This window comes from Theropithecus gelada, chromosome 17 (assembly GCF_003255815.1).
Source record: "Theropithecus gelada isolate Dixy chromosome 17, Tgel_1.0, whole genome shotgun sequence".
Lineage (NCBI taxonomy): Eukaryota > Metazoa > Chordata > Mammalia > Primates > Cercopithecidae > Theropithecus > Theropithecus gelada.
Genome location: NC_037685.1, coordinates 92,654,353 through 92,680,655, shown reverse-complemented (window position 1 = coordinate 92,680,655; position 26,303 = coordinate 92,654,353). Strand labels below are relative to the sequence as shown.

General features: G+C 39.0%; 1 protein-coding gene and 1 pseudogene across 1 annotated transcript in view; both read left to right on the top strand.

Annotated features, from left to right (window-relative positions):
- The window catches only part of LOC112610708 (phosphatidylinositol 3,4,5-trisphosphate 3-phosphatase TPTE2-like), an 83,362-nt gene that overhangs the window by 32,499 nt on the left and 24,560 nt on the right, over nucleotides 1–26,303 (top strand). Inside the window, exons 10-16 of the mRNA XM_025364101.1 lie at nucleotides 5,302–5,364; nucleotides 12,760–12,810; nucleotides 14,326–14,487; nucleotides 21,414–21,533; nucleotides 23,545–23,644; nucleotides 23,791–23,854; nucleotides 24,596–24,660. Coding sequence (XP_025219886.1) covers nucleotides 5,302–5,364; nucleotides 12,760–12,810; nucleotides 14,326–14,487; nucleotides 21,414–21,533; nucleotides 23,545–23,644; nucleotides 23,791–23,854; nucleotides 24,596–24,660 — 625 coding nt within the window. The remainder of the gene's footprint in view (nucleotides 1–5,301; nucleotides 5,365–12,759; nucleotides 12,811–14,325; nucleotides 14,488–21,413; nucleotides 21,534–23,544; nucleotides 23,645–23,790; nucleotides 23,855–24,595; nucleotides 24,661–26,303) is intronic.
- Nucleotides 21,851–21,970, top strand: LOC112611210 (annotated as a pseudogene).

The following is a 26,303-nucleotide window of genomic DNA, read 5'->3' as shown; positions in this document are numbered from 1 at the left end:
GTCTCTGTGTCACATTTGGGAATTCTTGCAATATCTTAAACTTTTTTTATTTTTGAGACAGACTCTCACTCTGACACCCAGGCTGGCGTGCAGTGGTGCGATCTCAGCTCACTGCAACCTCTGCCTCCCAGGTTCAAGCAATTCTCCTGCCTGAGCCTCCTGAGTAGCTGGGATTACAGGCGCCCGCCACCACGCCCGGCTAATTTTTATATTCTTAGTAGAGACGGGGTTTCACCGTGTTCCTCAGGCTGGTCTCAAACTCCTGACCTTGTGATCCGCCCAACTTGGCCTCCCAAACTGCTGGGATTACAGGTGTGAGCCACCGCACCCAGCCTATTTTTCTTGTTGTTAACCTATCTGTTATGATCTGTGATCAGTGATCTTTGATGTTACTATTGTAAGTCTTTGGGGTCAACATGAACATGAACCATGCCCTATAGGACAACTACCTTAATCAATGTCATGTGTTTTTTGACTGCTCCACAGAGGAGACATCCCCCATCTCTCTCCCTCTTCTTGGGCCTCCTTATTTCCTGAGATACAACAATATTGAAAGTAGGTCATTTAATAAGTCTATGAGGATTTCTAAGTGTCCCTAGTGAAAGGAAGAGTCACAAGCCTCTCACTACAAACTAAAAACTCAAAATGATTGTGAGGAAGGCTAGACTTCTGCACCAGTCAGACAAGTTGTGAATGCAAAATATATATATATATACACACACGTATATATGTGTATATATGTGTGTATATATGTATATATGTGTATATATGTATATTTATATATGTATATATATAGTCTTGAAGAAAATTAAGACTGCTACTCCAGTGAATGTACAAATGATGAGGAAGCAAAACAGTCTGATTGCTAATATGGAGAAGGTTTTAGTAGTCTGGATAGAAGATCAAACCAGCCATAGCATTTCCTTAAGCCAAAGCCTAATCCAGGACAAGGCCCTCTCTCTCTACAATTCAGCGATGGCTGAGAGGTAAGTAAGTTGCAGAAGAAAAGCTTGAAGCTAACAGGTTGGTTCATGAGGTTTAAGGAAAGAAGCCATCTCCATAACATAAAAGTGCAAGGTGAAACAGCAAGTGCTGTTATCCCGCAGCAGCAAGTTATCCAGAAGATGTAGCTGAGACAGCTGATGAAGGTGGCCACACTAGACAACAGTAAAGATACCCTTTTCTGGAAGAAGATGCCATCTAGGACTTTTATATTTAGAGAGGAGAAGTCAATGCATGGTTTCAAAGCTTCAAAGCACAGGCTGATTCTTTTTTAGGGGCTAATGAAGCTGGTGACTAAGTTGAGGCCAGTGATCATTGAGTGTTCTGAAAATCCTAGGGCTCTTACGAATTATGCTAAATGAAGCAAGATGGGTGACTAGAGATGCCTTATGCTCATCTCCCCTACAAGAAAAAACCTAGGCAACAAATACGCATCTAAGGTCTGATTAGAGTGTCAAAGGAATAGTCCTGGAGTGCAGCAAAGGAGTAGAGACACACCTGTACTGACTGGAAGGCCCCCACAGCATGGAAGCACTCAGCCTCTGCAGCCCCTTCTCCCCCACCTGGTTTGAATTGGCCCAGAGACAGGAAGGACTTCTCATTGCAGGGTGAAGGTAAGGAGAAGATCCCCACCAGCCCCACTGCCATCACAAACGCAGAGTCTTAAGGAACATCTCACAGTATTTGCAAGCCCTGAGGCCAGGGTGGAGTACTGCCAAGAATTTACACAGTTGCATGTCCTGGACTAGGAGTACAAGGTGAAGGCTTCCCACCCCCAGAGACCTAAGCTGCAGCAACACATCACCAGCTTGAGACCAGAGTCATCTCGTGAGTGTGCCCTCCTCTGGAGGCCAGTAGCCACTGTGCCTCTCCAGCACTGGAGCTTTACCTTCAGTATACCAAACCCACATGGGTGGGTTAAAGCCACAACCCCAGCTGTGTGGAGGTTGGTCCCAGGATTGGCGGTAACTCAAGTCCAGAAGAGCAGGGAAATCAACCCCCACCACTACACTTTCAGACAGAGGAATAATCTGCAGTCCCATCCAGGGTGAGCTCACCCTTGAGCTAGCCAAACCACTACATGCCCTCTCTCAAGTGGGAGAGTCCCCTAAGCCTCTGAGCAGCTGATATACTCCAAGGTCAACAGGGTGAGTATGAGTCTATGCTCAGGACCTGAGAAACAGCCCTGCAGGCCTCATCCACCACAGGCATGCTCCTGACCTGCCCAGCAGCCCTCTGCCTTTAATAAGGGCCTGAGAAACAGTCCCACAGGCTGCCCCCAGCAGGCACACCACTGAGTGGGCCTTGAACCTGTGTCTCAGACCTGAGAAACAAGTAGCTGTGTGTGCCTGAGTCTCAGGGCTGAGAAACAACCCTGGGAGCTTACTGTGGCCAGCATACCCTCAGGCCAACTAAGCAGCCACATACTATGTCCCAGTTTGAGGAACAGCCCTGTAGGTCACCCCCCACAGAAACGCTCCCAGGCCAACTAAGCAGTTGTGCAACCTTTCACGAGCCTGAGAAACATTCCTGTACCCATTCCCAGCAGATGCACCTCCAGACCAGCCAATCAGCCATGAATGCCCATGTCCTGGACCGGAGAAAGAGCCCCATGGGCTACTCCCAGAAGACATGCCCCTAGGCCAGCTGAGCAGCCTTGTGCCCACATCCTAGGTCATAGAAGCAGCCCCCTGGGCTTCCCCTGGCAGGCACCACCCAGGCCAGCTGAGCAGCAGTGTGCCCACATCCTGAGCTAGAATAGCCCTATGGACCACCCCCAGCAGACACACTTCCAGGACAGCTGAGAAGTTTTTTGACTGTATCCCAGGCCTGAGAAACACCGGCTGTTGGCCAGCCCTGCCAAAGATGCCTTCAGTCCAGCGTAGCAGCCATGCAGCTCTATATTTGGCCCATGGGTTTCCCCCAGCAGACTGGCCTCAGGCCAGATGAGCAGCTGTGTACCCACATACCAGGCATGGGAAACAGCCCTTCAGGCCACTCCTGGAGTGCATGCTTCCAAGCAGGCAAACAGCTGTGACAAAGATTTTTTAAGATAGCAAGAGAAAAGGAGGAAAACACTTACAATGGAATTCCCATTAGACAAACAGCTGATTTCCCTGCAGAAACCTTAGACTGGAAAAGAATGAGATGATATATTCAAAGTTCTGAAAGAAACAAAAAATCTTTCAACCGAGAATATTATACCCATGCAGCTATCCTTTACAAATGAAGAAGACATAAAATCTGTCACAGATAAACAAAAAGCAAGATAATTCATCACCACTAGACCAGCCTTACAAGAAATGCCCAAGGGAGTCTTACTTCTGGAAGTAAAAAGATGATAACCACCATCATAAAAACATGTAAAACTTTAAACGTTGCTGGTAGAGTCAATACATAAAAGAGAAAGAGAAAGGGATGAAACCTTATCACTACAGACAACTACCCAACTACAAAAGTAAACAGAGAGGCAGAAGGAACAAAACATACAAAACAACCAGAAAACAATAAAATGTCAGAAGTAATTCCTCACCTACCAATAATAACTTTGAAGGTTAGGAAGCATGTTCATAGCAATAAACACCTGGATGAAAAAACTAGAAAAATTTCCAATAAACTACCTAACAATTCTACCTCAAGAAACTACTATGGTAAGAACAAACCAAATCCCAAATTATTAAAAGGAAATGAATAATAAAGACCAAACAGAAATAAAGAAAATTGAGGCAAGATTTACAAAAGGTTAACAACAAAAAGCAGGTTTAATAATATCAACAAACTGTCAGCTAGACTAAGAAAAAGAGAAGACCCATATAAATAAAATCAGAAACAAGAAAAGAGACCTCACAACAGATATGACAGAAATCAAAAGGATTATTAGACACTGTTATGAACAACTCTACAATAAATTTGAAAACCTAGAGGAAGTGGATAAAATCCTCGACCCATACAACCTACTGAGACTAAACCAAGAAGAAATCGAAAACCTGAACAGACCAAAAAGAAGTAATGAGGTTGAATCAGTAACAAAAAGACTTTCAACAAAGTCCAGGATCTGATGACTTCAACGCTTAATTCTACCTAGTTTAAAAAATAAACTAATATTGGCCGGGCGCGGTGGCTCACGCCTGTAATCCCAGCACTTTGGGAGGCCGAGGCGGGCGGATCACAAGGTCAGGAGATCGAGACCACAGTGAAACCCCGTCTCTACTAAAAATACAAAAAATTAGCCGGGCGCGGTGGTGGGCGCCTGTAGTCCCAGCTACTCAGGAGGCTGAGGCAGGAGAATGGCGTGAACCCGGGAGGCGGAGCTTGCAGTGAGCCCAGATCGCGCCACTGCACTCCAGCCTGGGCGACAGCTCGAGACTCCGTCTCAAAAAAAAAAAAAAAAAAGAAAAAAAAAAAAAAACTAATATCAATTCTTACACTATTGCAAAAAATTAAAGCAGAGGAAAGTCTTCCTAACTCATTCTATATAAATAAAGTATAGTTGATAAAGTAGTGGTAGGGTTTGAGAGGATTCACTCCAATTTTGAAAACAGTTCTACTGTGGATAAAATGCTATCAAATGGCATCACATGTTACAGAGAAATCACTTGTGAAAGGAAGAGTCATTTGATACAGTGAAGTTCGTTGTTGTCTTATTTTAAGAAATTGCCTCAGCCACCCCAACCATTGGCAACCATGACTCTGATCTGCCAGCAGCCATCAACATGGAGGCAACGCCCTCCACCAGCAAAAAGATTATGATTTGCTAAAGGCTCAGGTGATCATTAGCATATTTTAAACCAATAAAGTAGTTTTACATTAAGGTATGTACATAATTTTTTTAGACATAATGCCATTGCACACTTAACAGACTACAGTGTAGTATAATCATAACTTTTATATGCATAGGGAAACTAAAACATTTGTGTGAGTCACTTGATGCAGTTTTTGCTTTATTGCATGGTCTAGAATGAAACCCACAATGTCTTTGCGATATGTCTATACACATTTATGTATTCTATAACTATATGTATTCTTTTATATATCTTTATATACATGTATAGAAAGAGAGAGAGAGAGAAAAGAAGAGAAAAATATGCAAAATTCAGTGTTGGGAGTATCCATGAGAACAGAGTTTCTGGTTAATGATTGTAATTTTCCTTCTTAAATGTTAGGTCTTCCAGTGAGCTAAGTCGTGTTTACTATATCCTTTAGATTCATGGAATTCTTGTTATTCAAATAAATTCTTCATCACTGTTTTGTGTAGCAAATATCTAATGATATATTTTTGCATTTTTTTGGTGGCTAAAGTGTGTCAGAACGACTTTCCAGGTTTGAAGATTATGAAAATGCTGAATATGTCGCTTCATATGAGTAAGTCAGTTTGAAGTCTGAAAGGAGGGAGCCATTGATGGATCTCTTTTCTTTAGTTAAACAGGGCTTACGCTGAGGCGAGAAGGAAAAAGGGAAACTATGGAAGGATATCAAAATGCATGGGTGGGAGAGTACACCATATTTATTCCAATTGAATACTTAGACAAGTATTATTTTGGAAAAAAAAAACATCCATCCATTCAGGAATAAATGTTCTTCTAGCTTGAAAATGTAAAAGATATCCTTAGAAGAAATTAACTTCATGAGAAGTTTTTTTATTTTAAAAGAAAACAGGAATGCAGAATGCTACTTACTCATAAATAGCGAACCTTTCTCATTTGTACTGGATCATGTGTGATTCCCAGTTTTGTAGATTTCACCTATGAGCAAATGGTATTGATAGCAAAAGCAAACATGTTTTGCTGACTAAAGACCTCTTTATGCTCATGGGGATTTTATTCTTCTCTGTTTCTAATCTCACTAGAGTACTGAGTACTTCCTATTGCACTGACCTGAAGGCATTTTACCATGTACTCACTGTAATGAGACAATACATTCTTAAACTGGCTTGTGCCTGAACTGCAGACATATTCAGGAGATTTTTCATCTGCTGCTTTCTTGCCCAGTTGTGTAACCATTCACCAGCTTGTGTCAATGTTGGAGAGGAAGTACTGCCATAGAGGAAGTTAACTCATCATGGTTGTAAGCTGTTGGTGTCTAAACAAAGATTACATGGGAAACAGAGGGCAATACAAATAGTTCTTCAAATTACCCTGAGTTTTCATTTTCTAGAAATTTTTATCATGGGCCATCAATGAAGAATTCACGGCACCACTTAACTAAACTGTGTGTCTGCATACTAGCTATACATTTTCTGTAATGGAGCTGCCCAGGGCTGAGGGAAAACTAGACAGACTGAGCAAGGCAAGCATTTCCTTTTTCTTTCCCCACTCCAAACAAAATAAAGCAGGTTTTTGTTTTGTTTTATGTTTAAGTTACAAAGTCTCATTGCATAGACGTAGGAGGAATTGGCAGTAGTCCCTGTGAGAATCACTGGTGTTTCATACCAGGGGGATGATCTTGGATTTAGAGTAAAAGCTAGAATCAGTGCTTGGCTTTGACATCATGTATTCATTCACCTGATACTCAACAAGTCACTAAACCTGTTTAACTTTTAGATTATTCAAATGTAAACTGGTTATAATGCTTTCTATGTAGTGGATATTGTACTGTAAAAAATTAGTAATAAAACTAAAATAACATGCAAAAACACTTTGAAAATTCTGTAGCTCTGTAAATAGGTTTTGTGCCAAGAACTGAAAACAACATAAGAGTTTATGAAAGGAAAATCAGAAAATACAATCAACAAACCTATCCACATTTAGTCATTCTTAAACTTTGATACATGAACTTCTAAGTTCTTTAAGCCTATACATTTTTATGTTTACAGATACGAGACCATACTTATATTGTTTTGTAAATAACTTTATTACTTAATGGCATCATGTCTATGTTTTCTTTTTAATGTATATTCATGTGCACTTACAACATTATTTGTAATAGTTGTGTAATACTGCGTGGTGTAGATGTGTCATAATTCATTTAATAGATATTGCTGAACAATTACGTTTTTTACAAGTTTTTACTGTTACAAAAAAATGAATATATTTGAGGCTAAATCTTTGCATATTGTTGGTTATTTGTTTATTACAAATTCTCAGAAGTGGAAATCCTGTATCAAAGGGAATGCTTGTGACGCTATTGATATTGGTATGTGCTTGAACATCAAGATGCAAAAGTGTACATTTCTCTCCTCCAATACTTACTGCTAGCCATCATTGATTTCTTTGATATTAGTAAATATGTTTGTTCTAATGCACATTCCTTGACATACCTTCATTTATGCTTTTTTCAGTTAATATTTCATCATTTCCAAACTACCTTTGCCCAATTAAAATTGGGGTGCTTTTCTGTCTTCAGACTGAAAAGTTAAATCTGTTGATCCTTTTTCTATTTTATGTAATACAAGTAATTTCTCCTAGGTTGTCTTGCTTTTCACTATATAAAAGTGTTTAATCTTCATATAATCCAATGTACCTGTTCTTTTCTTTGTGATTCATGCCTTTAATGTTATTCTCAGAAAAAAAATCCAAAGTTGAATTCAAAGCACAAATATTAACTATGACCTTCTTTACCCCAAGATTTTAAATATATTCACCAAGATTTCTGTTTTGAATTTATTTTCTTCATTTAAATAAAATAGCTGCCCTGAATTTACTTTGTCTTAAGGTATAACGTGTGGAAATTTACTTTTCTCCTGTGTGAGGAATAGTTTTCACAGCATCAAAATGTCATCCCCCTGTATTGTGCTTACCCTGTTTTAGTGATCTAGAGTGAGAGCAGGAAGACCAGAGAGTCAGTACAGTGTTTTCAGTGCTTTGCATCATGGCCATCTCTATATACTGCCAGTCTGTACCAGAGATAAATGTGTCCTGTGGGAGAGATAGCACCTGCCCTCAATACAAATCCCATTTCATTAAAAATGGTCTTGTTAGTGTCTATTGGGAGAACCCGCTCCCGATGTTTAACGTGGGTTCTTTTCTATTTCCTCAGTGTCTCGGCTGGGTTGAGAAATAAAGGGAAAGAGCACAAGAGAGAGAAATTTAAAGCTGGGTGTCCGGGGGAGACATCACATATCGGCAGGATCCGTGATGTTCCCCAAGCCGTAAAACCAGCAAGTTTTTATTAGCGATTTTCAAAAGAGGAGGGAGTGCACAAATAGGGTGTGGGTCACAGAGATCACATACTTCATAAGGTAATAAAATATCACAAAGCAAATGGAGGCAGGGCAGGATGACAGGACTACTGGATGAGGCGAAATTAAAATTGCTAATGAAGTTTCGGGCACGCATTGTCGTTGATAACATCTTATCAGGAAACAGGGTTTGAGAGCAGACAACCTGTCTGACCAAAATGTATTAGGCGGGAATTTTCCTCCTCCTAATAAGCCTGGGAGCACTACAGGAGACGGGGGCTTATTTCATCCCTTGGGCTTCAACCACAAAAGACAGCACGCCTTAAAAGGGGCCATCTATAAGGCTACCTTAAGGGCGCATTCTCTTTCTCAGGGGTGTTCCTTGCTGAGAAAAAGAATTCAGCAATATTTCTCCAATTTGCTTTTGAAAGAGGAGAAATATAGCTCTGTTTTGTCTAGCTCACCAGCGGCCAGTTCAAAGTTACCTTTCTTGTTCCCTGAACATTGGTGTTATCCTGTTCTTTTTTTAAGATGCCCAGATTTCATATTGTTCAAACACACATGCTGTACAAACAGTTTGTGCAGTTGACACAATCACAGGGTCCTGAGGCAACATTCATCCTCCTCAGTTTATGAAGAAGATGACAGGATTAAGAGATTAAAGTAAAGACAGGCATAGGAAAACACAAGAGTATTGATTGGGGAAGTGATAAGTGTCCATGAAATCTTCACAATTTATGTTCAGAGATTACAGTAAAGACAGGTGTAAGAAATTATAAAAGTACTAATTTGGGGAACTAATAAATGTCCATGAAATCGTCACAATTTATGTTCTTCTGCCGCGGCTTCAGCTGGTCCCTCCGTTCAGGGTCCCTGACTTCCCGCAAAAAGTGTCATGTAGCTTCCACCTTCTATTGATAAAAAATAAGTCATGGTCATAGTTAATATTTGTGCTTTGAATTCAACTTTGATATTAATATTGGAACTTTCAGTGTTTTAAGTTTAGTATCTGATATCTTTTTCTCATTTTTTTTTCTGAGATGGAATCTGACTCTGTGGCCAGGCTGGAGTGCACTGGCGTGATCTTGGCTCACTGCAACCTCCACCTCCCGGGTTCAAGCCATTCTTCTGACTCAGCCTCCCACATAGCTGGGACTACAGGTGTACACCACCATGCCCAGCTAATTTTTGGTATTTTTAGTAGAGATGGGGTTTCACCATGTCGGCTAGGATGGTCTCGATCTCTTGACCTCGTGATCCACCCACCTCGGCCTCCCAAAGTGCTGGGATTACAGGCGTGAGCCACTGCGCCCAGCCTCTATCTCTTTATTTTTAAACTGTCATTTCAATTTAGTTTTTGTCTCTTGTGTATAGCATGTATTGCCTTTAATTTTAAAGTTATCTGAGAGTATTTCTCAATATGGAAGATGAGAGTAATATGTCTGTATTTATGATTTCTGGTATGTTTGGCTTTATTATCTTACTTTTTCTTTATGAAAAATACTTTGATATTTTCTTTTTAAATTTGCTAGTAATTGATTTGTTTTTATCCCTTTCATTTTTTACTGATATGCAAGTCAGAAGCCTATTTCTAGTCTATCAATGTTTATATTTAAATATTTAGAAAACATAATTATACCATTTTTCTCCATCAATATCAAGAATAAAACTGGACTTGTACTTGTAAAAGATAGGAAATACAATCTGCCTTTACTTCTATCTTCTTCCAAACCTTGAATCCTAGTGTAATAATGCCGAAAATTTAAATCAATACTATTATTGGTAATTTTATATTGTCTTTACTTTTACAATCATTTATTTACATTTTCACGTACTACATTTTTATGCTACATTACCAGATTTATTTAGACTTACTTCTGAGTTTATATTATTTACCATCTTTTCTCTATAAGTCATCTTCCTTATTTCTATGTTCTTCATTTTGATTCATTGCTCAGCTGACTCAAGCACTTTGAGTAATTGTTTTTAGGAAAGGTACATAGAGGCTATGCTTTGAGTTGTTGCATGTTGGAGTGTCTGTCTGTTGCTCTCAAATGTGAATGGTACTTTTCCTGGATACAGATTTATTGAGTCATAGCTATTTCCCTGCAAACTCTGCACGTAACCGCTTGAAGCTGCATTTACATAATACACTTTTTAAACCAAAAAAGTCTCAATTGTATGTTTACTTGGTATAGTTTCAGGGGACACTGAAACAGATTGAAGGGGCTACAACTACCCAAGCTGCTCCTTCATGCCTTCATGATCTGTCAAGCTTGGTTCTGTATGGTCATATTGTCAAGTGAATTCAGATTGATGACATTTCCTTGATACCCAGAGATCCAGTAGGCTGTGTGGGATCAGAGGTTCTTGTAAGAGAATGGCAACTTCAGGAAAGAATTCGCCCCATTTGGCCAATTGATCCTCTGTCTACATCAGCCTTAACTTTCTAAGCCTGGGGAGAGGTAGTGGGTCCAGGTGGAGGAGGGGAAGTTTAGAAGGATTGAGGATTTCCTTTATCTCAGGTTAACATCATTTGTCAAAGACCAGTTTTGTTTTTTTAACTTTTATTTTAGGTTTGGAGGTACATGTGAAAGTTTGTTACATAGGTAAACACATGTCAGGGAGGTTTGTTTTACCTATTATTTCATCACCCAGGTATTAAGCTCAGTACCCAAATAGTGATCTTTTTTGCTTGTCTCTCTCCTCCTACCCTCCCTGCTTCAGTAGACCCCAGTGTTTGTTTCCCTCCTTGTGTTCTTACATCCTTATCATTTAGCTACCACTTACAGATGAGAACATTCAGTGTTTGATTTTCACTTTCGGCACTAGTTTGCTAAGGATAGTTGCCTCTAGCTCCATCCACGTTCCCAGAAGAGACATGATCTCATTCTCTTTTTTTTTTTTTCTTTTTTTTTTTGAGTCAGAGTCTCGCTCTGTCACCCAGGCTGGAGTGCAGTGGCACAATCTCAGCTCACTGCAAGCTCTGCCTCCCGCATTCATGCCATTCTCCTGCCTCAGCCTCCCAAGTCGCTGGGACTACAGGTGCCTGCCACCACACCCGGCTAATTTATTTTGTATTTTTAGTAGAGACAGGGTTTCACTGTGTTAGCCAGCGTGGTCTCTATCTCCTGACCTCGTGATCTGCCCACCTCAGCCTTCCAAAGTGCTGGGATTACAGGTGTGAGCCACCGTGCCCAGCTGATCTCATTCTTTTTTACGGCTGCATAGTATTCCAGGGTGTATATGTACCACATTTGCTTTATCCAATCTGTCATTGATGGGTACTTGTGTTGATTCCATGTCTTTACTATTGTAAACAGTGCTGCAGTGAACATTTACATGCATATGTCTTTACAGTAGAATGATTTCTATTCCTCTGGGTATATACTAGGTAATGGGATTGCTCAGTCAAATAGTTCTGCTTTTAGCTCTTCGAGGTATCCCCACACTGCTTTTTACAATGGTTGAACTAATTCACACTCCCACCAACATTGTATAAGTGTTCCCTTTTTTCTGCAACCTAGCCAGCATCTGTTATTTTTTGACTCTTTAATAATAGCCATTCTGACTATTGTCTGGTATGAAATGGCATCTCATGTGGTTTTGATTTGCATTTCTCTAATCTGTGATATTGAGCTATTTTCCGTATGCTTCTTGGCCACATGTATGTCTTCTTTTGAGAAATGTCTGTTCATGTCAAAGGCCAATTTTGGCAGTGCCCCAGTTCTCCTCAGTATCTGTCCTCTTTGTTCTCCAGTCTTAGGCACAGACTGGGAGCATTGTTTTAGGATTCATGCCTCTCACGGTGAAATTTGAGTCCTGTGTTGGAGGCTTCAGTATGATAGAAACTTCCTGAAGGGTTTTCCTACTGATGCTGCTATGTCAGAGGCTTCTCCTCCTAAAGAGCCTCCAAAATAGGAGGCTTCAGTAAGGACAAAAAATTGTTCCTGATTAGCTACCTTGTCTTCAGCCATAAGGTAAAATGAGGCATTACTGGAGGCTCCATCAAGCAGGTTCTCCTTTCTTGGATTAATGGAAGGAGCCCAGTCTTTTGGGTGTTTCTCCTTTGAAGTATATCTTACTGAAATGTCTTACTTCTGCAGATCATATGCAACCTCAAATGCAGCTCTCACTAATGTGTATCTGTTCACTAGGTGTCTAGTCTCAAAGAGATGACAAGAGCATCATTTACTCCCTATGCTCATCCTTGAAATACCTTACTTTATTGCTGTGGAAACTGAGATCTGGCCAAAGTTTGATGACTTGCCCAGGCTGGCATTAAAATACAGTTCTCTTCTACCACTCTTTTCTGTTTTCATGCTATATTCCTCGAGTTGATGACCACAAGTTTAAGTTTAGTATTGCCATAAAGTTGGAGTTGGGGCTTTGCATGCAATGGAAACGTTACGAAACATCCAAAGTTTACTGTCTTATTCACATATATTCTGGATAGGAAAGTAAAATACTGAGGGAACAGAAAGGATAACATTTTAGTTTTTATTAAAAAGCATTTTGTTATATAACTTCTGAATAATTGTCTTTTAACATTATATTTATAAAGGCCTTTGTTGTTTGGTTAAATTTATGATATAGGTTAGAAGAAACCTGATTAATTTTATTTTTGCTTTTTTTTGCAGCAACAAGATTAAGAAAATTGTTCATTCAATTGTATCATCCTTTGCAATTGGGTATGTGAGACATAGAAAACACCATGTATAAAATATAGCTGAGACTTAATGCATAAAAAACACCACATATTAAATATATCTGAGACTTGGCCGGGTGCAGTAGCTCACGCCTGTAAACCCAGCACTCTGGGAGGCTGAGACAGGCAGATCACCTGAAATCAGGAGTTCAAGACCAGCCTGGCTAACATGGTGAAACCCCGTCTCTATTAAAAATACAAAAATTAGCCGGGCATGATGGCGGGTGCCTGTAATCCCAGCTACTCGGGAGGCCTAGGTGGAAGAATCGCTTGAATCTGGGAGGCGGAGATTGCAGTGAGCCGAGATCATGCTATTGCACTGCAGCCCGGGTGACAGAGCGAGATGTATATATATGTACTTAGTATTTCAATGAGAAAGACCGAAATAAAAAACAAAACCAAAAAGCATTTCCTGTTCATCAGTTGCTAAGTAGCTATGTGCCCCATCTAATGTAAACTAATTTATCATGGAAGTTTGGTTTAAGCTCGACTTTAAGACTTGCAGAGAAATGGCTTTTGCCTAAGATTAATAGTAACATATTAATATTATTTTTCTTCCATCTGCACAAGTAAAGTTAATGAAAATCGAGTGTTAAAATTCTATAATTATAAATAACGTGTTTTATTAAGTACCTTATACATCCAGAATTACTCTTTAATTCTGGAAACAAGTTACTTAGACTCTTCTCTACATAAGAGTAAGATTTCATACTATGATATAGATTTATTCAATATGATATAGATTTACACAATATAATTGTCTCCTTATGAATTAATGATATTTTAACTTGAGCTGCAACTTTTTGAAAAGTACTTTGAAGATGAATTCATCTTCATAGATTAGGCAAATAATGTAAACAATTTATGGGAATGTATTTAGAATATGTAACAGCAAGTTTCAGGAGGTACTTTAGAGTTCAGTACTATAAATACGTATGGAATTGAATTCTTTCTCATGTACCCATCACTGTACTAGAATCGTCCATAAATATGTAGTCATGTACTTGTTGAAAATGTCACTGACAAAAAACGTGGTCTTTTAAGAACGTATGTTACTCATGCTTTCATTTGGTTTTTATTAATAAATTCTTAAGAATTATCAAGATTGATAAGATTTTATTTTTTATGAGAAATGGGTATAAACTTCTTATGAAATTCTCAAATTTTAAGAAGAGTTTACAAACAGAGACAGGTAATTTTAATTCAGTTTTACTTTTCTCTCTTGAGGTGTTAGTGTGATGTTTCTACTATAAAAAGGCATGATAACATCTTGTGAAGTGGTTTGGTGGGAATTTTATTTATTAAGAACTGCTTCTATTGGATGAAAACAGTGATGTTTCTGAGATTCTATAACATTACAGTTTTTCCTGCCACTGGGCAGTTTAATACTAAATAATAACATTTTCGTACCCGATCATTGGCCTAAATATATTATAACTATAGGGACACAAGCCCCTTTATCTTTGCTGTTATTTATTTATTTATTTATTTATTGTAGAATATTTGGAGTTTTCCTGATCTTATTGGATGTGGCTCTGATCTTTGCTGACCTAATTTTCACTGATAGCAACGTTTATATTCCTTTGGAGTATCGTTCTATTTCTCTAGCTATTGCCTTATTTTTTCTCATGGATGTTCTTCTTCGAGTATTTGTAGAAGGGTAAGTTTGATTATTTTTATAATGCATAAAGCTATTTTGTACTTTTCTAAGAAGCGCTTTGCGAGGCCAAGGCGGGTGGATCACGAGGTCAGGAGTTCGAGACCAACCTGGCCAAGATGGTGAAACCCTGTCTCTACTAAAAATATGAAAATCAGCTGGGTGTGGTGGCGGGAACCTGTAATCCCAGCTACTTGGGAGGCTGAGGCAGGAGAATTGTTTGAACCCAGGAGGCGGAGGTTGCAGTGAGCCGAGATTGTGCCATTTCATTCCAGCCTGGGTGACAGGGTGAGACTCTGTCCCCCCCGACCCCCCCCCAATAAAGGAACAAGAGGATTCACCTCAAGCTGATTTAAAAGCCTTTGGGCCTTAGGAGAACCTTGGTGGTAGTCTGGCAGTACCCCCCATGGCCTGTGTTTGAGTTTGGTAGCCATAGATTGATGCTCCTCTGCTTTTGGAGAGGGGTGGAAAGAGTGGGGAGGACTACATCTTGTGGTTTGAGTGACAGCTCAACCAGCTCAGCCATAGCACAATAAAACACCAGGTAGAATTATAAGTTTTTGATCTAGGCCCTGATTCCCAGCACCTTTGGACTCACCCGGAGCCTGGGAGAACTTGCCATCCTGAAGGGAAGGACACAGGCCTGGCTGTTTTTACCATGTGATGATCGCAGAGCCCCAGGGCTTCAGCAAATTTATGCAATAGCTAGGGAGTGGTTACAGCACGTTTTGGGCAAGACCCAGTGCTGTGCTGGCTTCACATCCGACCTAATGCAGTTATAGTAGTGGTGGCCACAGGGGTGTTTGTGTCACGGTGAGTCAGAACAGAGAGGAAGACTCTGTTTGTTTGGGAGAAATTAAGGGAATAGAACAAGACTCTCTTTTTGGTAACCCAGAGAATTATCCTGGATGTTGTCTAAGACCATTAAGGCAGTACCACATGAGTCTGCAAGAACTATGGAGTTTAGGAGGCTTGGGGTGCCCCCTAAAGCAGATACAACTTAGATCACAATAGCCAAGTTCTTTCCAATATCTGGAAAGCCTTCTCCAGAAACATAGATACAAATAAGCCCTGACAGTGAAAACTACGATAAATACCTAACTCTTCAATGCCTAGACACCAAAGGACATCTGCTACCATCAGCACTATCCAGGAAAACATGACCTCACCAAATGAACTCAATAAGACACCAGAGGCCAATCCTGGAGAAACAAATATGTGACCTTTCAGACAGAGAAATCAAAACAGCTGTGGTGAGGAAACTCAAAGAAATTTAAGATAACACAGAGAAAAAAATCATAACTCTGTTAGATAAGTTTAACAAAGACATAGAAATAATTTAAAATAATCAAGCAGAAATTCTGGAACCAAAGAATGTAATTGGCATACTGAAGAATGTATTAGAGTCTTTTAATTGCAGAATTGATGAAGCAGAAGAAAGAATTAATGAGCTTGAAGGCAGGCTATTTCAAAATACACAGAGGAGACATAGGAAAGAATAAAAAACAGTGAAGCATGCCTACAGAATCTAGAAAATAGCATCCAAAGGGCAAATCTAAGTGATATTGGCCTTAAAGAGGAGGTGTAGAGAGGGGGCGGTTAGAAAGTTTATTCAAAGGGATAGTAACAGAACTTCCCAAACCTACAGAAAGATATCAATATCCAAGTACAAGAAAGTTATAAAATGCCAAGCAGATTTAACTCAAAGAAGACTACCTCAAGGCATTTAATAATCACACTCCCAAAGATCAAGGATAAAGAAAGGATCTTAAAAGCAGCAAGAGAAAAGAAACCAATAATATACAATGGAGTTACAATACAGCTGGCAGCAGACTTTTTAACAGAAATGTCTCAGGCCAGGAGATAGTGGCATGATGTATTGAAAATGCTGAGGGAAACAAAACATTTACCCTAGAACAATATATTCAGTGAAAATATCCTTCAAAGTGAAGGAGAAATAAAGACTTTTCCACACAAGCAAAAGCTGAGGGATTTCATCAACACCAGACCTGTGCTAGAAGAAATGCTAAAGGGAGTACTTCAGTCAGAAAGACAAGGACATTAATGAGCAATAAGTAACTACCTGAAGGTGTAAACCTCACTGGTAATAGTAAATACACAGAAAAATAGAGAATGTTATAACACTAACTAGGCTGTATAAACTACTCTTATTCTAAGTAGAGAGATTAAACTATGAGCCAATCAAAAACATTAACTACAACAACTTTTCAAGACATAAATGTTATAATAAGATATAAATAGAAATAACAAATAGTTAAAAAGAAATGAGACTAAGTTGTAGAGTTTGTATTAGTTTTCTTATTACTTTTTTGTTTATGCAAACAGTGTTATTTTATAAGCTTAAAATAATGGGTTATAAGATAGTATTTGCAAGCCTCATGGTAACCTCAAACCAAAAAAATACAATGGATACACAAAAAATAAGAAACATGAAACTAAATTATATCACCAGAGAAAATTACCTTCACTAATGGAAGACAGGGAGGCAAGAAGGAAGAGAAGACTACAAAACAACCGGAAAACAATTAACAAAATGGCAAGAGTAAGTCCTTGCTTGTCAATAATAACATTGAATGTCAGCAGATTAAACTTTTTAATCAAAAGACAGAATGGCTGAATGGATGAAAAAACAAGACTTGGCCAGGTACGGTGGCTCACGCCTGTAATCCCAGCACATTGGGGGGCTGAGGCAGGTGGATCACAGGGTCAAGAGATGAAGCCAATCCTGGCCAACATGGTGAAACCCGATCTCTACTAAAAATACAAAAATTAGGTGGGCCTAGTGGTGCACACCTGTAGTCCCAGCTACTCAGGAGGCTGAGGCAGGAAAGTCACTTGAACCCGGAAGACGGAGGTTGCAATGAGCTGAGATCATGCCACTGCACTCCAGCCTGGTAATGGAGCAAGACTCCACCTCAAAAATAAATAAATAAATAAATAAATAAATAAAAGTAAAAACAAAAACAAAACGAAACAAAAAACACAAGACCCATCGATCTGTTGCCTATAAGAAACAGTCGTCTCCCATTAGTCTGAAAATGAAGGAATGGAAAAATGTATTCCATTCCAGTAGAAACCAAAAAAGAGCAGGATTAGCTACCCTTGTATCAGATAAAATAGACTGCAAGACAAAAACGATAAGAAGACAAAAACGATAAGAAGAGACAAAGAATGTCACTATATAATGACAAAGGGATCAATTCAGCAAGAGGCTATAACAATTTTAAGTTATATTCATCCAGCATATATAGCCAATATATATACTGAGACTCGATAGCTTCCCTGCTGAATTCTACTAAACATTTAAAGAAGAACAAATACCACTCCTGCTTAAAACTATTCCAAAAAGCAGAAGAAGATGAGGGAATACTTCCAAACTCATTCCACAAGGCCAGTATTACCCTGATACCAAAAGCAGACAAAGATGCATCAAAATAAGAAAGACTGGGAGCGGTGGCTCACACCTGCAATCCCAGCACTTTGGGAGGCTGGAGCAGGTGGATTACATGAAGTCAGGAGTTCAAGAGCAGCCTGGCCAATATGGTGAAACCCCGTCTCTACTGAAAATACAAAACTTAGCTGGGCATGGTGGTAGGTGCCTGTAATCCCACCTACTCAGGAGGCTGAAGCATGACAATCACTTGAACCTGGGAGGTGAAGGTTGCAGTGAGCCCAGATCACGACAGATGCATTCCAGCCTGTGTGACAGAGTGAGACTCTGCCTCCAAAAAAAAAGAAGACAACAGGCCAATATATCTGATGAATATTGATGCAAAAATCCTCAACAAGATACTAGAAAGCTGAATTCAACAATATACTGGAGAGATCATTCATCATGACAAATGGGATTTATCCCTGGGATGCAAGCATGGTTCAAAATATACAAATCAACCAAAGTGATACATCATATCAACATAATAAAGGATAAAAGTCATAAGATCATTTCAGTTAATGCTGAAAAAGTGCTTGATAAAATTCAACATTTCTTCATGATAAACACTCTAAAAAAAACTGGGGCCGGGCGCGGTGGCTCAAGCTTGTAATCCCAGCACTTTGGGAGGCCGAGACGGGCAGATCACGAGGTCAAGAGATCGAGACCATCCTGGCTAACACGGTGAAACCCCGTCTCTGCTAAAAAATACAAAAAACTAGCTGGGCAAGGTGGCGGGCATCTGTAGTCCCAGCTACTTGGGAGGCTGAGGCAGGAGAATGGCGCAAACCCGGGAGATGGAGCTTGCAGTGAGCTGAGATCTGGCCACTGCACTCCAGCCTGGGCGACAGAGTGGGACTCTGTCTAAAAAAAAAAAAAAAAAAAAAAAAAAACTGGGTATAGAAGTAACACAGCTCAATATAATAAAAACCATATATGACAGACCCCCAGTCAGTATCACACTGAATGGGGAAAAATGGAAGAGCTTTCCTCTGAGATCTAGAACACAACTAGGATACCCACTTTCACCAGTGTTATTCAACAGAGTACCAGAAGTCCTAGCTGGAGCAATCATAGAAGATAAAGAAATAAAGGGAATAAAAACAGAAATCTGAATTGGGAAGGAAGAAGTAAAATTATCCTTGTGTTTGCAGATGATATATTTTATTTGGAAAAAGCTAACGATTCCACAACAAAAAATATTTTCTACAACAAAAAATACTAGAATTGATAAATTCAGTAAATTTGCAGGATACAAAATCAACATACAAAAATCAGTAGCATATTATATGCCAACAGTAAACCATCTGAAAAAGACTTTAAAAAGGTGATCCTATTTACAATAGCCACAAATAAAATTAAAAACCTAGGAGTTAACTTAACCAAAGAAGTGAAAGATCTTTATAATGACAACGATAAAACACTGATGAAAGAAATTGAAAAGGACACCACAAAATGGAAAGAGATTCCATGTTCATGAATTGGAAGAATCAATATTGTTAAAAAGACCATACTATCCAAAGCAATTTACGCATTGAATGCACTCCCTATCAAAATACCAATGACATTCTTCACAGAAACAGAAAAAACAATCCTAAAATTTATATGGAGCCACAAAAGACCCAGAATAACAGCTTTTCTAAGCAAAAAGAACAAAGCTGGAGGAATCATATTGCTTGACTTTAAATTATACTATAGAACTATAGTAACCAAAACAGCATGGCACTGGCATAGACACATAGACCAATGGAAAAGTATAGAGAACCCAGAAACAAATCCACACACCTATGGTGAACTCATTTTCAATCAATGTGCCAACAACATACATTGAGGAAAAGGAAGTCTCTTCAACAAATGGTTTTGGGAAAACTGGATATCCACATGCAGAAAAATGTAACTAGACCCCTACCTCTCACCATATACAAAAATCAAATCAAAATGGATTAAAGACTTAAAGATAAGACCTCAAACTATGAAACTATAATAAGAGAACATCAGGAAGAATCTTCAGGACTTTGGTCTGAACAAAAATTTCTTGAGCAATATCCCACAAGCACAGGTAACCAAAACAAAAATGGACAAATGGCATCACATCAAGTTACAAAGCTTCTTCATAGCAAAGGAAACAATTAACAAAGTGAAGAGACAGCCCACAGAATGGGAGAAAATGTTTGCAAAATACCCATCTAAGAAGGGATAAATAACCAGATTATATAAGGAGTTCCAACAACTCTATAGGAAAAAAAAAATCTAATAATATGATTTTTTTAAATGAGCATAAGATTTGAATAGACATTTCTCAAAAGGAAACATACAGATGGTAAACAGGCATGTGAAGAGGTGCTTAACATTGATCATTAGAGAAATTCACAGTGTAGAAAACTACAATTAGATATCATCTCACCCTGGCTAAAATGGCTTATATCCAAAAGTCAGGCAATAACAAATGCTGGCAAACGTGGAGATAAGAGAACCCTCATACACTGTTCATGGGACTGTAAATTAGTAGAACCACTATGGGGAACAGTTTGGAGGTTCCTTAAAAAAACTAAAAATAGAGCCACCATATGATCCAGACATCCCACTGCTGGGTATATACCCACAAGAAAGGATATCAATACATAGAGGAGATAATCTGCATTCCCATGTTGGTTGTAGCACTGTTCACAAGAGCTAAGGTTTGGAAGCAACCTGTGTTCATCAACAGATGAATGGATAAAGAGAATAGTACATATACACAAGAGAGTATTATTTAGCTATACTTAGCTAATATTACTATTTAGCTATACTTAGCTATATTTAGCTAATGAGATCCTGCCTTTTGCAACAACATGGATGGAACTGGAGATCACTATGTTAACTGAAATAAGGCAGGCACAGAAAGACAAACATCACATGTTCTCACTTATTTGTGGGCTCTAAAAAGGATAACAGTTGAACTCATAGACATGAGTAGAAAGATGGTTATCAGAGGCTGCGAATGGTACTAGGAGTTTGGGGGTAGGGAGGTGGGGATGGTTAATGGGTATGAAAAAATAGAAAAAAATGAATAACACCTACTATTTGCTAGCACAACAGGGTGACTATAGTCAATAATAATTGTACATTTTTAAATGATCGGAAGAGTGTAATTGGATTGTTTGTAACACAATGATAAATGCTTGAGGGGACAGAGATACCCCATCATCCATGATAAGGGTGGTTAATATGCATTTAGTTATATCTCTTATTATACTTAAATTGCCATATTGGTGCTTTAGTCATATATATATGTGTCAAATGATGAATATAAATTTATTGTTTGAAAAGTTCCCACGGATGTTATATTTTTCCCTTAGTCTACTCTAGAACATGCATTTTAAATAATTTATGAAACTAGAATTCTTAATGGGGATCAGTTAATAGTTTGTGGTCTTTAAATATTCCTGTCTCTCCTTGCAGGGGAGATGAACTCATATTTTTCCATTTTATATTACAGGAGACAGCATTATTTTTCTGATTTACTGAACATTTTAGATACTGCTATTACTGTGATTATCCTGCTGGTTGATGTCATTTACATTTTTTTTGACGTTAAGTTTCTTAAGGATGTTCCCAGGTATGAAATATAAGACTCACCTCTCTCAAAGTTTTTCATTTATTTTTTGCATTTTCTGTGGCTTTTATTCGATCTAATCTTTTCAACTTCAAATGGCCTCATTTTATACCAAATATGTTGCTTTAAAATGAAATGTGTAGGTAAATTCCCACATAGGTTGAAACTGAAAGATTGTGGTATTTAGGGACCAGCGAAGAGTATACACACTAAGTACCAGGAATTGAATAAAAAAGATGGAGTAGCCAAAGAAGGACTTTACCTCTTGTATTAACTTTAACTTCGCTACATTTTGAAGTTCTCATCAAATTCCCATTTGTATCATTTTTTGGCCTTTTGGCTAAGATCAAGTGTGATATTCTTATTAGTTTAGTATCTGATACATTAAAAAATTTGATATTAAAAACAATTCCCCTCTGTGCTTCAACTACAAATCCCTTACACATATGTTCTGTCTGGGTTTTTCCCACAGCCAAGAGGGAATTTATTTGAGCATATGCAAAATTTGAGTGACTTCAATCACGATTTTCTTTTCTTTTTTTTTTTTTCTTTTGAGATGCAGTCTCACTCTGTCGCTCAGGCTGGAGTTGAGTGGCATGATATCAGGCTCACTGCAACTTCTGCCTCCCCGGTTAAAGCGATTTTCCTGCCTCAGCCTCCCGAGTAGCTGGGATTACAGGCATGCACCACCATACCTGGCTAATTTTTGTATTTTTAGTAGAGACGAGTTTCACCATGTTGGTCAGGCTGGTCTTGAGCTCCTGACCTCAAGTGATCTGCCCACCTTGGCCTCCTAAAGTACTGGGGTCACAAGCGTGAGCCACCGCGTCCAGCCTCAATCATGATGTTCTAAAAAATAGAAAACAGAACAGACATAGAAAACTAGGAGATGATATGTATAGCAACACAACAGTAGAGTTTTGCAGTATAGTTGTGGTAGAAACAAAGAAAGCTAAGGCAAAGTTAGAACTGCTGGGGATTAGGAAACTAAAGGGTGTATGAGGACCTGGTGACTCTCTTTTTTTTTTTTTTCCTTTTTACTGTGACAGTGAGGAAAATGGAAGAGCAAATGTATACTGGGATGTAGATGTTGGTGGCTTCCTAAGCTTGTTCATGGGTCAAATACCTGGTTTCTTTCTGTACCCCTAGATTCCCTGGACTACAACTCAGGCACCAACTAAGCATGTTAAGTGATAGGCTTTTGGAGTTGTTTGAAAATCACCTCAGCCAGTGTGGTCCTCTGACTAGAAACCTCAGCATCACTTGAGAGCTTGCTAGAAATACAAGAAAAATACCTTAGGCCCCACCCCAGACCCACTGAATCAATATCTCTGGGACCCAGCAATCTGTAGCTTAACAGGTTTTTCCAGATGACTCTGATTTATGCATGCTCAAACCAGAGAAGCACTAGTCCAGACCATCAGTTCTCTGCTTTGATATTTGTCATGGTAGGAGAGACACCAGCTAGCACACTTGGGAAGTATCTCAATCTGTTGCCTGCCTGATGTGCATTAGTAGCTGTAGTGAACCTCTGTTACAGATGGGAGTAACAGAGGTGAACAAGAATCCTCAATTTGTTTTGATGTGGAAAACTTGAAAATGCTAGTTTCAAATCCCAAAATTAAATTTACAAATTCTAAGACTCTATTGTTTCACTATCTCTCTAGACCAGAATTTTTCAATCTCAGCATTACTAACATTTTGGGCCAGATCATTATTGTCACAGGAGGGTGGTGAGCAGTTATATTCATTGCAGGATGTTTAGCAGAATTCCTGGCTTCTATTTATTAGATGGAAGTAGCACGTGCACGTGCGTGAACACACACACACACACACACACACCAGTTGTGAAAACCAAAAGTGCCTCAAGACACTGTCAAATATCCCCCATGTAGGTGATTGAGAAGAGGAGGGAAAATTGTCCCTGGTTAACAACTGCTGCTCTAAACTTAATTTATATTCATAAAATTCTCTGTTTCTGATGCAAAAATTGATCTTTTAAATTTATTTTTAGATGGACACGTTTATTTCGACTTCTACGACTTATCATTCTGATAAGAGTTTTTCATCTGGCTCATCTACAAAGACAACTTGGAAAGCTGATAAGAAGGCTGGTAAGTGGGTAAAACCTGCTTATGATTCAGAAAAATATTTTGTGTTTTGGGACCCATTGGCAAGGGTTGATTTCTATATTGTATAATGTCCTTTATTTTTATGTTGATTTATGTTTCACAAACTAATAATGGTTTTAAACTCTCAGGTTTCAGGAAACAAAAGGCGATACAAAAGGGATGGATTTGACCTAGACCTCACTTATATTACTGGTTTGTGACACTTAACTGTTGATTTACTTAGATTAACTTCACTTTTTCTTGTAATTATATTTTTATTTTGTTTTTGCCTTGTCTAAGCCACATTCATTCAAAGTATTCTTTATTCATGAGGCTGTATGCTATGCCACTGTGATAGTGTGACGTATTTGTGGTTTAACTCTGGCAAGGAAGATTTCCATGTCATCTCAACCCAGGACTACTCGATTGCAGCACAGGAACTTGAATGGATTTTCAGCTGACTCCATTTGAGTTTCAGTTTATTAAGTTCCAGTAGTTATCCTGAATCCCAAGGATCCCAGAGAGACTGCTTCTCTTCCTAGAACCCCAGAGAATGAGGTCCCAGCTTTGTAGATCTCAGGTTTTCTGAGTCAGAGGGCTACAAAGCACTTTGGGAGTTCCCACCATTACTGGTGCCCACAATTCTTGGATTTTCTTTGGTATTTAAGAAATAAATTCCAAGAACAGGGAGAACTTCAGACTGAGGCCAACATAAGTCCATGGCATATGGTTTGAACTGGTGGAGTCTTATGAACACTGTGCCAGCTTAATGGTCATTATGTTGGATAATTTAATATGTTATCTTGATTATCTTGAGTATTAGCTCTTTTCTGTCAACCTCAATCTTAAAATTTATTTTTCTGTGAAAATGGAGTCTGATCATATGAAATTAATTTTTGTATGTTATTTTAAATCTATAATGATGTTTGTAATAGTGATAATTTTGACTTCCAGAACGTATTATCGCTATGTCGTTTCCATCTTCTGGAGGCCAGTCCTTCTATCGGAATCCGATTAAGGTAAGGGTGTTTATCTTAAAAATACTCATTTCTCAATGATTGTAGACTGTGTAGTCAGAAGTTTAATATTGACCCAGAAATGTCAATATTCTTTCCAGAAGGTACTCTTTCAAGTAAAACAGTCATCATGGATTGATACCAGTTACAATTGTACCAGTGGTTACAAACCACCCCCAAACTTACTGGCTTATAACAGCAACTATTTATTTGGCTCATGATCCTATGGCTTGTGAATCTGAGATGGGCTTAACTGTTCAATTCTGTGCTCACAGGGAGGATTGCCTCTCTCAACTGAGCTCGTTCACGCATCTGTGGGCAGCTACTGAGTCATCTGAGCACTGGCTAGTCTAAAATGACTTGGCTGCCCTCAGCTGACAGAGCCACTGCATGCTCCATGCACCCCTCAAGGCCCATCCCATCTGGCACCCACTGCTGCCAACAGCCCCACCCCCTTGACCAGCAGAGCTGCCATATGCTGCATGCACTTCTAAGACCCTGAGGACTGGCCTGCCTGGTGCCCACCCTGCTGGTGGCACCACCCTACCACTAGCAAAGCCACTGCACCTAGCATGTGTACCTCTAGGGCCTTAGAACTAATCTGACTGATGGCTCCCACCCCAAGAAAAGCCATACCACTGTCTTCACAAACACTCACCATCTAGGCCTCTGAGGCACTCAGAGACACCTCTAAATGCTGATTACAGCCAAAGAAGTCACATGAAGACTATATTACTGCAGCCACCTAGAACCAAAGTCAAATCAGCCTACTCAATGAACACTAGGAGACAACTATTGGAAACAATATTTCTCTATGAAAGCTCCGTAACATTGGAAAAGGCACCCGTTCCACCAGATGTGCAAAAATCAATTTAGGACCACAAGAAACATAAAAAGCAAGGAAACATTACACCTCCAAAGAAACACAATAATTCCCCATTAACAGACCCTAAATGTTAAGAGTATATCAAATGGCTAAGAAGCAATTTGAAATAATTATCTTAAGGAAACTTTATGAGGTACAAGAGAATACAGATAGACAAATTGATGAAATTAGAAAAACAATTTACGGTCTTATGAGAAATTCAACAAAGATATAGATGTCATTAAAAACCAAACAGAGATCTTGGAGCTGAAGAATTTAAGGAATAAAATAAAAAATAATCAAGAGACCAGATGCAGTGGATCACTCCTGTTATCCCAGCAATTTGGGAGGTCAAGGCAGGTGGATCACTTGAGGCCAGGAGTTCAAGACAAGAGTGATTAACATGGCAAAATCCCATCTCTAAAACAATACAAAATTTAGTCAGGTGTGTTGGTGCATGCCTATAATCCCAGTTACTTGGGAGGCTGAGGCACAAGAATCACTTGAACCCAGAAGGTGGAGGTTGCAGTGAGCTGAGATCATGCCACTGCACTCCAACCTGGTAGATAGGGAGGGACCCTGTCTCAAAAAAAAATTATATATATATATATATAATCAAGAGCTTTAAAAACAGACATTGGAGAGATATGGCGGAAATCTAGGAAGCTCAAAGGTTCTCAAATAGAATCAACCCCAAAATGGTCTTCTCTGAGTTGTATAACAGTCAAACTTTCAAAAGTCAAAAAGACGGAATATTGGTCAGGTGCAGTGGCTCACACCT